The sequence below is a fragment of the Pongo abelii genome, chromosome 18 (genome assembly GCF_028885655.2).
Source record: "Pongo abelii isolate AG06213 chromosome 18, NHGRI_mPonAbe1-v2.0_pri, whole genome shotgun sequence".
In the NCBI taxonomy this organism is placed as follows: domain Eukaryota; kingdom Metazoa; phylum Chordata; class Mammalia; order Primates; family Hominidae; genus Pongo; species Pongo abelii.
Genome location: NC_072003.2, coordinates 69,461,624 through 69,476,148, shown reverse-complemented (window position 1 = coordinate 69,476,148; position 14,525 = coordinate 69,461,624). Strand labels below are relative to the sequence as shown.

At 43.3% G+C, this 14,525-nt stretch overlaps 1 protein-coding gene across 1 annotated transcript; it reads left to right on the top strand.

The window, feature by feature from the left end:
* Positions 1 to 3,309: 3,309 nt before the first annotated feature.
* On the top strand, positions 3,310 to 13,074 carry PSMD7 (proteasome 26S subunit, non-ATPase 7). The gene is made up of 7 exons (XM_009250878.4): positions 3,310 to 3,774; positions 6,889 to 6,980; positions 7,823 to 7,915; positions 8,329 to 8,426; positions 8,984 to 9,064; positions 11,094 to 11,185; positions 12,075 to 13,074. Exons 1-7 carry the CDS (start codon positions 3,701 to 3,703, stop codon positions 12,517 to 12,519), a joined length of 975 nt encoding a protein of 324 aa, XP_009249153.1. The 5' UTR covers positions 3,310 to 3,700; the 3' UTR covers positions 12,520 to 13,074.
* Positions 13,075 to 14,525: the final 1,451 nt, after the last annotated feature.

Here is a 14,525-nt window from a genome sequence, read left to right as displayed (position 1 = left end):
ATTTTGGGAGGCCAAAGCAGGAGGATCATTTGAGCCCAGGAGTTCAAGGCTTCAGTGAGCTAATGATCGCACCACTGCACTCCAACCTCGGTGACAGAGACCCTATCTCTTTTAAAAAAATAATAAAGTAAAAATAATAAAATAAGGCTGGGCACAGTGGCTCACGCCTGTAATCCCAGCACTTTGGGAAGCCGAGGCAGGTGGACCAGCTGAGGTCAGGAGTTCGAGACCAGCCTGGCCAACAGGATGAAACCCCGTCTCTACTAAAAATACAAAAATTAGCCAGGCGTGGTGGTGGTCACCTGTAATCCCAGCTACTCGGGAGGCTGAGGTGGGAGAATCGCTTGAACCCAGGAGGTGTTGGTTGCAGCAAGCCGAGATCTGGGCAACAAGAGTGAAACTCAGTCTCAATCAATCAATAAAATAAGTCTGGCTGCAGAGTGGAGGATGGAGATGGGAGAAGGTCAAAACTGGAAGGCAAAAAGAGAAATTAGGAAGCTAATGCTGAAGTCCCTTAAGAAATATAGCACTTTAGGCCAGGCGTGGTGGTTCACGCCTGTAATCCTAGCACTTTGGGAGGCTGAGGCAGGCAGATCACAAAATCGAGACCATCCTTCCTGGCCAACGTTGTGAAACCCTCTCTACTAAAAATACAAAAAAATTAGCTGGGCATGGTGGCATGCACCTATAGTCCCAGCTGCTTGGGAGGCTGAGGCAGGAGAATCACTTGAACCTGGGAGACGGAGGTTACAGGGAGTCGAGATTGCGCCACTGCACTCCGGCCTGGCAACAGAGTAGGACTCCGTCTCAAAAAAAAAAAAAAAAAAAAAAAGCACTTTGGGCCAGGGTTAATCTTAGTTTTCTGTATGTGGTAAGATTTCAGGTGATTTTAATTTATTTCAATTAATTAATTATTTGTGACAAGGGCCTACTGTTCAGAAGGGTCATGAACTCCTGGGCTCAAGTGATCCTCCAACCTCAGCCTTCCAAGTATCTGGGATTACAGGCACAGGCCACCATGCCCAGCTCTATATTCATTTTTATTTATCTGAATAGTGTCATTTTTCCACAATGATCATGTGTAACTAGAATAATTTTTTAAGCTCATAGTCAATTTCACACTGCTTCAGTGAGTCAGGATTGGAGACACCCAATAAGCTTCGAAACAGCTTGCTTAGTCTGTACAACTGCAAAGTGAACTAGTGTGAAATAAAATACATCACTTTCTAAAGTTTGAAATTTAGTATCTTAATAAAATTAACGCAATTCTTTTGCCTAAGACTGCTACAAGCAGGCACACCACCCAGTTAGGAACTGGGGTCACAGAAACCTGGCTTGATCCTGACCAGCAATGTGATCTTGGAAAGATCCTTCCCAATGTCTAAGCCTTATTGTCATCTTCCATTTCACTACCATAACTAATTATTCATTTATATAGTAATTACTGAATGTCTCCTATGTGCCAGGCACTTTTCAAGACACTGATAATATAAAAGCAAACTAGGGGCCACGTGCGGTGGCTCACACCTATAATCCCAGCACTTTGGGAAGCCAAGGCAGGCAGATCACTTGAGTTCAGGAGTTCCAGATAAGCCTGGCCAACATAGTGAAACTCTATCTCTACTAAAAATAGAAAAATCAGTGGGGCATGGTGGCACTCACGTGTAGTCCCAGCTACTCGGGAGGCTGAGGCATGAGAATCGCTTGAACCGGGGAGGTGAAGGTTGCAGTGAGCCAAGATTGTGCCACTGCATTCCAGACTGGGTGACAGAGCGAGACTCTCATTTATTTAAAAAAAAAAAAAAAACAGGAGTTTACAAACTAAACAAGAGCTTACATTCTAATAAGAGACAAAGACAATGAACAGAATAAGTAAATTCTACAAGCTATTCACAAGTGGTAAAAACCATAGAGAAAACTAAAGCAGAAACACGTAAGGGGAGAAAGATGAAATTTTTTCAAAGCGTCAGAAAAAGCCCACCTCGAGAGCAACATTTGAGCAACAATTTTCATTTGTAATGAGAAAATACCGACTTCGTAAGGTTGTTACAAGCCTTGTTAGCACAGCATGGGCCTCACCTGAAAGCTTGTTAGAAGCACAGAATTTCAGGTCCCATCTCAGACCTACAGAATCAGAATCTGAATTTTAACAAGGTCCCCTGGTGATTTGTAAGCATATCAAAGTTTGAGAAGCATTAATTAAAAGGATTAAATATTTGCGTCTGAACCAGGACTGGCATATTATAGGCACTCAATAGATTCAGTAATTCTTAGTTTTCTTTCCCCATTAACATAACCCTTATATCTTTCTAGTTATAATTAAGAATAAATGGCCAGGCACAGTAGCTCATGCCTGTAATCCCAGCACTTTGGGACGCTGAGGTGGGAGGACTGCTTGAGGCTGGGAGTTTGAGACCAGCTTGGACAACATAGTGAAACACCAACTGTACAAAAAAAAATGAAAAAATAAAGATAGCATTGTCTCTTCAATTAATTATGAATATTAAGCATATCCTGCCATTTACTTCCTTGTGGATCTAGCAGAAAAATCTGAAAATAAAGCCAAGCTGCAGACAGAAGACAAAGATAAATTCATATGCAGACAAATTAAAACTCCTGACTACATTAATGTCTCTCATTGGTGGCCAAATTTCAGTCTAATCTTTGCTAATGTTTTTCACCACCCACAAATAAGAGAGACTGAGCGTGTCCCTTAACATTTGGAGATCAGGAAGTCCACCTTAAAAAGACAAGAGGCCAAAATGTTGGGAAAATCCTCTGGTGATAAACGGAAAGCAAAAATTGTTTAAAGGCAGAACAAAAAATAAGTAAATAATTCAGGTTGCTTAAGTATTGTTTTCGTTTACAGAAACAGCAACTTAAAACGAGAGATATAAACCTGTATGATTTTTCTTATAATTTGCCTCCTGCAAATAAGCTTAAGTCTTTGTCTCCCTCAGTCTTCTTCTCTTTCCTAGCTAAATATCACAACATACTTCCTTACTGCCTTCCTTCCATCTTTTCTTCAACGCTTCTGTAAATTTTGATTTCAAAAGCAACGGCACAATTGCGTTCTTCTAGCCCTAGTTACGCAGTAATATAAGGACAGGTGGAAACCTGCAGGTTGCCACGTTCATTGCAAAGTGTCCACAGTAAAGATAAAGGAGAAATTACCCGGCAATGAAAACGAGAATGAGATAAATTACCAAATTACATTAAAAGCGTGCTCTTATGTTAGAGATTTAAAGTTCCTCTCAGAAATCCCGGAGGATTTTGACCTGAAGTAAAAGTGAACTTCTTCCGGGTGGTGGAAAAGTAAACTGTCAACTATTTACTTTGGTGGGGGGGGGAGGTGCTGGGAAGGAACTGAGGCGGAAAGCCTCTGGAAGTGACGGTGCAGGCCAATACCAGGAGGTCAAGTCTCCAGTGTCCCTTCGGCCCTTAAGTGCAGGGAAACGCAAGGCGAGGGACGAGGGACGATCCCCGCCTTTCTCCAGCCCTTTCTCCTCCCACAAATGACAGCGGTGGCGAAGATCCGGGCCCGCCGCGCGAGGCACTCTGGGAGCGGAAGAAGGAGGCCGCGCGAGGGCTGGCGAACCGGAAGAAGAGGAACTGGGCCTGGAAGGGCCCCGGTAACCACTACTGCTGCCGGTGTTTGCGGGTGGCAGGGAGCCAGGCCTGGCGAGCGGGGTGTGTCGCGATGCCGGAGCTGGCGGTGCAGAAGGTGGTGGTCCACCCCCTGGTGCTGCTCAGTGTGGTGGATCATTTCAACCGGTGAGCGAGCGGCCTATAGCTGGGCCGGCGGCGCAGCCGCTGCTGAGTCACGGGCACGCTGGGGATGGCGTGGCGGCCGCGGGCGAGCTAGGGACGCAGATAGGGCGGCTGGTGACCCTTACTTGCTCACGAGCTCAGACCAGCGTCGGCTCACGATGCCGGAGTCATCCAGCCTCCCGCCCCTTCCCCAGCCGCCGCCAGTCCGGGGCCTTGGCTGCCTGTTCCGTTTACCCTGTTTGTTTTACAGAGTTCCCTTTCCGAGTTCGTTTTACCGAAATCTGGATGATGCTGGGGGTCGGGAGATGCGGCTAGCTTTAGTTGGCCCTGACCCCCGCCCCCAAGCTCGTGTCTGTCACTTCGTTTTGAAGTTCGTTTTGCCGAAATCTGGATAAAGCCAGGGTGAGGCGGAGGCGGGCTAGCTTCATTTGGCTCTGACCCCCGACCCCAGGGTCGTATCTTCGTTTGACTCAGTTGATTTCACTGAAATGTGAATGATACAAAGTGACCGATGTCTGGATGATGCTTGGGTGGGGCAGAGGGGGCTAGCTCCATTTAGCCCCGCCCCAAGGCTATCTATGTTTATCTTCGTTTGACCGAATTGGTTTCACCGAAATATGGATAATGCTGGAGTGGGGCGCAGGGGGGCTACCTTCATTTGGCCCTGACCCCGGCCCCAGGGTCGTATTTATGTTTATCCTCGTTTAACCAAGTTGATTTCACCGAAATGTGAATGATGCAAAGTGAATGATGCCTGGATGATGCCGGAGTGGGGCTGAGGGGGCTAGCTTCAATTTGGCCCTGACCCCCGCCCCCAGGGTCGTGTCTATGTTTGTCTCCATTTGACCGAGTTCCTGTTATCGAAATCTGGATGATGCTCAGCACCCCGAAGGGCTTCCTGGATCAGCTGTGGTTTTAACCCATTAACATTTTTAAATGGGAATCTGATTAGACTCCGTCTCAAAAAAAAATGTATATATAGATGAGGTTTCAGTTTTTATTTAGAACACAAGGCCGGGCATGGTGGCTCACGCCTGTAATCCCAGCATTTTGGGAGGCTGAGACGGGAGGATCGCTTGAGCCCAGGAGTTCGAAGCTGTCATGAGCTGAGATCATGCCACTGCACTCCAGTCTGGGTGAGAGTGAGACCCTGTCTCCAAAAAAAAAAAAAGACCAGCTGGAGATTTGGACCTTAATGAATAAAGTAAGGAAACATCTCAAAGGTCATCTAGTAAGCTTAAGCTTATTGTTTGAGGGTGTACATCCACCACCTCTTGGCTTTGGAGTTGTTCATCCTGCTAGACCTGTTGCACGTGTTTCTAAGCTTTACAAGATTGTTAGTTGACTTGGCAAATGTAAAGACCCAGTTCAGAGCATCTGCTATAAAGCCATTGTTGCAAAGTGTCCATTCTCCTGCAACTTGCTGTGTGCAACTAATTCAGCTGGAGCCAGAAAAGGACCCTCAGCCTAGGATATGTTGGCTTTTCTACAGTAGAGGAATTACTGTTTTTCTCCCATGGGATACTAGGGGCAGGCACTATTTCAGTTCTATTCCAGCACTTGTTAAGAGCACTAGCATTCAGGCTAGCCTGGTGGCACATGCCTGTAATCCTAGCACTTTCAGAGACCTAGGTGGGTGGATTGCTTGAGCTTAGGCGTTCTAGACCAGCCTGGGCCACATGGCGAAACCCCTTCTCTACCAAAAATAATAATAATAATAATACAAAAATTAGCCAGGTGTGGTGATGTGTGCCTGTAGTCTCAGCTACTTGGGAGGCTGAAGTGAGAAGATCACTTGAATCTGAGAAGTAGAGGCTGCAGTGAGCGAAGATCGCACCACTGGACTCCAGCCTGGGCAACAGAGTGAGACCCTGTCTCAAAAACAAAGAACACTAGCTTCTCTATCAAGTAAGTGTAGGGTTTTAAAAAACACAAATGGACTTTGGTAGACCAAAACAAAAGCCCACGAGTATGGAAGTTTCCCTTGAAGTTGGAAACTCAGTTTCCCCCTTACTCCCCCACCCCCAAAAATGAGAGGCACCAGAAATACAGAATCATTAACTTTGTTTGATTCAAACCCCAAACCTAGTAACCATTTATAGATTTGCCAACTATATGCTAAGAAAAATACTACAATTAAACCAATGTGAAACTAACAGCTGTTAAGAAAATGTAATTAACAGTGGCTTTTGTCTTTCCTTAGCATAGAGTTGTGTTTCTGTGTCACACATTTGCTAGTGGTTAAAAAATACTTCTTGAAGACCAAGGAAATGAGAGTGTGTAAGTGACGCACTTGTAACTCCTTAGGAGAAAATGACTGAGGAGGTTTGAAATGGAGGTAAAAATTCTCAAGTAAAATATTTCTCATTCAGCCCTCCTCTATTTATTCATTTATTTTGAGACAGGGTCTGCCCAGGCTGGGGTGCAGTGGCACAATCTCAGCTCACTGTAGCTAGCCTCAAACTCGACCTTCTGAGCTCAAGCAGTCCCCCCACCTCAGTCCCCCACCCCCAAGCAGCTGAGACTACAGGCACATCCCCACTATGCCCGGCTAAGTTTTGTATTTCTTGTAGACAGGGTTTCGCCATGTTGCCCACACAGCCCATGCTCGTCTCAAACTCCTGAGCTCAAGTGATCTGCCCACCTCAGCCTCCCAGAGTGCTGGGATTACAGGCATGAGCCACTGCATCCGGCCTACTCCAGCATCTTTATTCCAAAAAAGATTTCAGGATGGGAAAAGTTTAAAGGAGAAGGAAAGCTGCAAAGAAAAAGTAAAGTTAAATGTGGTAGCAAAGCTTAAATGTGTTTTCAGACTAAGATCTGGGAAGCTTTCATTTTCTTCATTTTAAATTTCTGTGAAGTTTGAAATTGTCCTAAGCATGTATTACTTCACAGTCAGTGTTAAGTAAAAACTGCCAGTGAGTGTCAGTACCAAGTTTATGAATTACCCCCTTATAGTTAATATCACCCTAACCCTATTACATTGGTTTAGGGAGATTAGTTCCCAGGTAAACTAAATTGTATCTGTGCCACTGATATTTCCCATTGAGTATCTTATTGTTGGGTCCACATTTCTGTGCGAGCCTATCCACACTGACCATCTGTTTTCTTGTTCAGAATCGGCAAGGTTGGAAACCAGAAGCGTGTTGTTGGTGTGCTTTTGGGGTCATGGCAAAAGAAAGTACTTGATGTATCGAACAGTTTTGCAGGTAAAAGACAAATTTTGTGTTTTTCCGAGCATGACTGAAATGTCAGTTAACTCTTTAAAAATATAAACCTTTGTTACCACTTTTGACTACAACCCAGAGATTGTCTTAAAATTGCTGAAGTATAGAAAAGAGAACCTGAAGATTGCACACTAGACCAGACAGTAAATATTTTAAACTTGCAGGCCATGTGGTCTCCACTGCACCTGCTCCTCTCTGCCATTATAGTGCAAGAGCTGCTATAGACAACATGTAAGCAAACAAAAGTGGCAGTATTCCAGCAAACCTCTGTAAAAACAGACAGCTGGCACAGTTTGTCAGCCCCTGCACTAAACTGTTTAACCATGCTTCTTATAGGTAGAGTAAGGACAGAGGTGGGGAACTTTATCCCTTTATGTGAATCCTTACAAGAACGTACCCATGTATTACTTTAATGATTAAAGCAACAACAATAAAGGAGAACATACTGGGTGACCTCTGGACTAGAGGTCACTAACTCTAGTGTCTAAAACGACCAGCTAGTCATGTCATTTGCCAAATGGAAAATATCAGGAAGTTACTGGGCTTCTAGAAAACTGAAAAGCATGTGTCTTTTTTAAAGGGGGCAGCCCCTACCTGGCCTTAGCTAGTAGTTGCCAGGTATTCCAGTTTTTTAAGAGAAGCTGGAGGTCTGGATTTTATGTGAATTCTCCCAGTTTTTGAGGGCAGCTCAAAACAAATTTTTCATACTGTGTTGGGCAAGCGAAACACGTAAGTGAATCAGAACTGGCCTAGGGGTCTTTACTTGTGACCTGTGTTCTAGGTTTCTCTCAAGTGCCCTAAACTAACTTTTTTTTCCTCTTTAGTTCCTTTTGATGAAGATGACAAAGATGATTCTGTGTGGTTTTTAGACCATGATTATTTGGAAAACATGTATGGAATGTTTAAGAAAGTCAATGGTATGTCTTGATGTTCTAAGGTGTTACAGCATAGAATTGATCTGTGTGTGTGTGGGGGGGGGGTCTTCTGTTCACTTTTCTTTAACATCAAGGGCCCTTTCACTTAGCTACACTTCAGTAAGACTAGTGGTAGTAGAGAAATAAGGTAGAATAGATGAAGAACTAGAAAGTTAAGGCCAAATAGGCCACCTGGCTGTGGGTAAGAGGGGAAATAACCCTCTCATTGCAGCAGAAAAGTGAAGAACCATCCAGTAAAGTCAGTCTTCCGTTAGAGTTTTAGTACCGCCAGGGTAAATATGTCTGGAATTTTCAAAGAGGTAAAGGACATAACTACTGATGTTCTTATCCTTTTTGAGGGAGTTATATAGATCTTCATGAAACAGTTAAAGCCCACTAATTTTTTTCCTTCCTAGCCAGAGAAAGAATAGTTGGCTGGTACCACACAGGCCCTAAACTACACAAGAATGACATTGCCATCAACGAACTCATGAAAAGATACTGTCCTAATTCCGTAAGTGCTCTTTATTTTTGAAACTCTTGAATGATTTTTTTGTCAGCCAGCTCAAGTAAGAGCATCCTGGGAAGAATTTGAGTAGCAAATCTGCTTACTGCTTTATCTTCATAAACTTGCGTTAATTTGTAGTGCTCTGTGAAGTATACTGTGACCTAATATATTTGATAAATAACAGTTTATACCTGCTAAGTACCAGGTGTATGAGTTATGTAATCCTCTCAGTAACTGTATATCCTCTTTACAAATGAGAAAACTGAGGTTCAGAATGGTTAGGAAGGTCTGGTAAGGGTGGGACTGGGATTGAAATTTTGGCTGTATTGACTCTAATGTCCTTGTGCTAGGCACTGTACTGCCCCTCAGCTTGTTAATGAAAGGGATCGAAAAGCAGAAGAAATGATGAGATCATTTGAAGTATAAATGCATTTTTGCTGAAAATTCAGGTTCATTTCTAATTGAATACAAGAAATAGCTTTAGTAATTGTGAGAAGAATGCCTGAAATTATCCCTTTTGTGCTGGGCGTGAGATGATTTGCTAAGATGTGTTTCTCTGCCAGGTATTGGTCATCATTGATGTGAAGCCGAAGGACCTAGGGCTGCCCACAGAAGCGTACATTTCAGTAGAAGAAGTCCATGATGTAAGTCATCTCGCTATGAACCTGGGAGGTTAGACTGCTACTTATTGGGTGATTGGCTTTTTTGTTTTTTTTTTTTTTTTTTCAATTTTCAGGTCAACAAATCCTTTGTCTCTATAACAAAAGAAAGTAGTTAAGTTTTTTTCCCTTTGACTTTTTTAATCACCACATTTTGGAAATGGAGAGGAACATAGAAATCTAAATTCCAGCCAGGCACAGTGGCTCACCCAGTGCTTTGAGAGGCTGAGGTGGGAGGATTGCCTAAGCCTAGGAGTTGAAGACCAGCCTGGGCAACATAGCAAGACACCTACAAAAATAAAAACATTAGCCAGGCAATGATGGTCCATGCCTATATTCCAAGCTACTCAGGAGGCTGAGACGGGAGTATTGTTTGAGCCCCGGAGTTCAAGGTTACAGTGAGCTATGATCACACCACTGCATTCCAACCTGTGCGACAGTTGAGACCCTGTCCCTTAAAAAAACAAGAAATCCAAATTCCCCTTTTACAAACGAAAAGTTTAAGGGATGAATTACGGTCTCCTTTTGAATTTAGATATGCAGTATTTATCCTTACTTTCAGTTTTAAGATTTGGAAAAGGATATTTTAGGATAGTTCTGTGCAAATGTTCCTCTCATCGAGCTCTGTCTTCCTGGAGCTTTTCTCTTTGCCTGGCTACCAGGGAGCTTAGAGCCAAATGTATCGCCTAGTTGCAGTAGGGCTTTCATCCCTGGTTTTGACCCAGTTGTTTTTAGTGAATTTTTCTCCTGCCTCTTTAGAAAAGGAATTGAGGTTGCACATATACATGCACCCTAGTGAAGCAAGGTTTTTTAGTAGGGGATAAAGGACATACGGGTCATATTACAAGATGAAGCTCAAGAAGAATTAGTGCCTGTAAAGGTTACCAAGAAATCCCACAAGACTGTCAAAGGTTCTGACCATCCTGGCATCCAAAGCAAAGAGGAGAATGCCCCTTGCAGGATTAACACCATCCTAAATAAAATAATCACGGCTAACTTTTATAGCACTTGGTGTGAGTTGAGTGACTTTCCCAAGGTCTTGGAGCTCCCTTATTACATACATGGAGGAGCCAAATTTGAACCCAGGTAGCCTGGCTGTGGAGCGTGTGCTCTTTTTTACCACTATGCTATCCTCCCTTGCAGACAGTTTACAGCCTTTTGACAGGAGACGTACAGCCTCTTCTGGCACAAGGTCTGAGAAAAGTATCTTCCAAGTCCCTTCAGGATGTCACTGGGTGACTACCATGAACCATGTCCCCAGTGGATCCTTTGATTAATTCAGACCACCAGAAAGCCAACTATTCTGATTGCATTGGTTTGGACACTCTGGAATCGTTTGATCCAAGAGACAAAAAAGGGCTAAAAGTTTTATTTTCTGGCATGAACTTGCTTCAGTACAGATATTCTGTATATTGTCCGTTCCAGAAAGAACTATATATATATATATATATTTTTTTAAGACAGTCTCACTCTGTTGCTCAGGTTGGAGTGCAGTGGCGTGATCTCGACTCACTGCAACCTCCACCTCCCAGGTTCAAGTGATTCTCGCTCCTCAGCCTCCAGAGTAGCTGGGATTACAGGCACCCGCCACCACACCTGGCTAGTTTTTGTATTTTTAGTAGACAGGGATTTTCGCCATGTTGCCCAGGCTGGTCTCGAATTGTTGGCATACCAAAGTGCTGAGATTACAGGTCCATGCCCGGCCAAAACGGTATACTTTTAAGAATCAACCTGAGACTTCCCTGTGTGTTCATCCCAAGTGTGGGCTTGAGGGAATTTCCAGATTTTTCTCAACGCACAGTGCCCCAGCAGACTGCATCACTGAGCAGCACCACAGTGACGTTAACTTTGAAGGCTAAGCTTTCAAAGCAAGCCTTACCCACCCTTGCCATAGAAAATTCTCAGACATGCAGTCATTAAATGAGCTGACTTAAAGCAAAAGACTCAGGGTGCGAAAAGGAACACATGTCAGTTTGTTTGTGGAAAATAATTATAGTTAGGCTTCCTCTCCCAGGATGGAACTCCAACCTCGAAAACATTTGAACACGTGACCAGTGAAATTGGAGCAGAGGAAGCTGAGGAAGTTGGAGTTGAACACTTGTTACGGTGAGACCCTAGTACAGCATCAAAATCATTCGCTGCCCGAGAGGTCACACGGTGTAAGGAAGAGGTCTGTGTTGGGAGTATGGAGACCTAGGTTCTGGTCCTGGCTGTCCACTAACAAGTCTGCCATTCTGAGCAAATCACAGTCCCTTTCCAGACCTTTGTTTTCTTGTCTATAAATTGAAGTGTTTGAACTACATCAGCTGTAAAATGTCTTGAGTTACAATTTACGACTTTGTGGATAGCATACCTTGTCTGGAAACTATAATGTTGACTGACGGGAAGAGAGGTTTGAAATAAATGCAGGCCTGCACTCTCCACTAGGTGTCCTTCTCAACAAATGTAGCCCATTTTCTGGAGAGAATCTTCATCTTGGAGCAGCTTTTGTTTTAAAATCCTATATCTATCATAATCTTTATTTGAAAAAGGTCATAGTTTTATCAGTGAGGTTCCTTCCAGTTCTAAAAATTAACATCTTATTTAAGCTTCTTGATATTCTGGAGATGCAGGTAGAGAAAATGCCATCCTTTTAGGAACAGGAAAGCTGAGATAGAGAGCTTCAGTACAAGGTTACCCAGAAAGTTATTGGTAGATCTGAACTGTTGACCTAAGCAATTTTTTTACCTTAGGTGGAAATGGTTTTATTTTAGCTCTCTTTTATAATTATTTTTTGAAAAATGTCCTGTGTTGAGAAAGATAAAATGTGTTCCAAATGATAACGAAATTAAGGTAATTGATAACGAAATCTTTATCAAATGGGGAAGTGACATTTTTCTTTTAAAAACTTGCCGCACCCAACAAAGCTAGGAATTTTCTTAGAATGTAAGAACTTGCCTGATAACATGGTACCCTGATGCCTTTTCCTGCCCTTTTTAACTGTGGGTTATTACAGAGATATCAAAGACACGACGGTGGGCACTCTGTCCCAGCGGATCACAAACCAGGTCCATGGTTTGAAGGGACTGAACTCCAAGCTTCTGGATATCAGGAGCTACCTGGAAAAAGTCGCCACAGGCAAGCTGCCCATCAACCACCAGATCATCTACCAGCTGCAGGACGTCTTCAACCTGCTGCCAGACGTCAGCCTGCAGGAGTTTGTCAAGGCCTTTTACCTGAAGACCAACGACCAGATGGTGGTAGTGTACTTGGCCTCGCTGATCCGTTCCGTGGTCGCCCTGCACAACCTCATCAACAACAAGATTGCCAACCGGGATGCAGAGAAGAAAGAAGGGCAGGAGAAAGAAGAGAGCAAAAAGGATAGGAAAGAGGACAAGGAGAAAGATAAAGATAAGGAAAAGAGTGATGTAAAGAAAGAGGAGAAAAAGGAGAAAAAGTAAAGCATGTATTAAACAGCCTTTTTAATTTGTAAATTAAAATCTTACAAACTAAATCTGTGCTGCTAGAGGGTTCTTTTTCACTTGACGTGCTTATTAGAAAGCTGACCCGACAAGAGCTCTCTGCCTCCGGTCACTCTTGCTGTGGTGCTACGTGGAAGTGAATGGAGACTGATCTCAAACCTGAACTGCAGCTTCAGCTGCTGTGAGTTGGGGATATGATAGTCAGCTCAGGCTTCAGATTGTGTGAGAAAAATGAGGAGAAGTCAACAAAACGTTTTTGGTACTCTTCATTCGTTTATCTCTAAAACCAGGAGTTGAATTTTCCTCATCTTGAAAGACTCTTGGGGTCTGTTTCTGGTATTTTACAAAATTGCTAAGTGGAATGCATGAATTGCATTATGTTCTCTGGTAACACGTAGAGTTCAGACCCTTCTGAACTCTGTTGATAATACCACACCATGTTTTGGACCCATAGCTCTGGCATCCTCAGGGGTTGTGATCCAGCTCCATATATTGTTTACCTTCAAAGACACAATTAAATGGCTTGATTTTTAAGCTGTGTTCTAGTCGTTTTTGACTTCGGGAGTAGTGATCCGTAGTTTCCAGAAGCAGCCAAGACAGTCTTCGACTGGAGCTGCCTTAAGGAGTTCTCTTGGACTTGGTATCATTTATGAAAGAGCATCTCATTCCCCTAAATGGAAATAGGCAGTCTGCTGTAGTGAGGAGAGTTCTCTGAGCCAAGAAGACCCGGGTTCCAGTTTGTACCTCAGATCCCTCATTTATGAGGTGGTAGGTTGCAGTCATCTCTGAAGTCCCCAGAACAGTGTTTCAAAAGGGACACATTTACCACTGCAGCAGTTGTAAGTATCTCAGACCACAGGCCAAACAGGCATGTTACTAAGAATGGAACAGTGTTTCCCCCAAGATAAGTGCACAGGACTCCTAGGGGAACAAATTAAATAAGGCACTAAATCATTTGACACACAGTAGTCACGGATATTAAATTTCCTTTCTTGAACAAGTAGAACCTCTCAAATGCACTACATGGATTATTCATCTTGAAAGATTTAAGAATACAATAAAATAGCACAAAAACTCAGTTGCATCTCAGAAACCACTTCATGAGGTTATAATGCCTTAAAGTAATCAGAAGCATCGACTTTTATTCCTTAGACCTGCCAAAGAGCTAGTTAGTGGGAATTTGGGAATAGATAGAGCTTGAGTATCCCTTATCTGAAATGCTTGGAACCAGAAGTGTTAAAGATTTAGGAAATTTTTTTTTTTAATATTTGCATTATACTTAACAGCTGAGCATGCCTAATCTGAAATGTTCCAATGAGCATTTCCTTTGAATACCATGTAAGTGCTCAAAAAGTTTCAGATTTTAGAGCATTTCAAATTTTTGGATTAGGGGCACTCAACCTGTAGTAAAATGTAAAATGGCTCTTATTCAGCATAAATAGAGGCATGCCCCATCAGGGGTCATTTCAGAGTTCATCAAGATTCTGAGATTAAAAAAAAGCATGGTACAGTGAAAACAGAACAAAATTGACTTTCCTGTTTCAGAAGCCAAAAGTCAGACGGTTGTATCTAATTGAATAAAAGAAACTTGAAGCACATAGATTAAAACTTGAGGTATATCCCAAACCATGGGAGCATTGAAGAAGCTTTTGAGATTTGGGTGCCATGTTTGGAACACACTGATGTGACAGGTTGCCTGGACCACAAACCCTGGCTAGGAAATGGGCAAGAGCAAGACCCAGGCGTCGGGGGAGAGCCAGGTGCCATGGTGCTGAGGCTCTAAGCAAGGGAACGCAACGTCATCTTAAGGAACGGGTCCTGTATGTAAGGCTCAGGGGCCAGTGCACACCTGAATTGACACCGCACAGGATTCAGGTCTGCCTTTAAGAACATAATGCAGGGTTGGGGGCAGTGGCTGGTGCCTGTAATCCCAACACTGGGAGGCTGAGGCAGGAGGATTACTTGAGCCCAGGAGTAAGACCAGC

Coding starts and splice junctions, on each gene's coding strand:
- PSMD7 (XM_009250878.4), top strand. CDS start 3,701: ATGCCGGAGCTGGCGGTGCAGAAGGTGGTGGTCCACCCCCTGGTGCTG. Junction 8,427..8,983: donor AAAGATACTGTCCTAATTCC/GTAAGTGCTCTT, acceptor TTTCTCTGCCAG/GTATTGGTCATCATTGATGT. Junction 11,186..12,074: donor GGAGTTGAACACTTGTTACG/GTGAGACCCTAG, acceptor GGGTTATTACAG/AGATATCAAAGACACGACGG.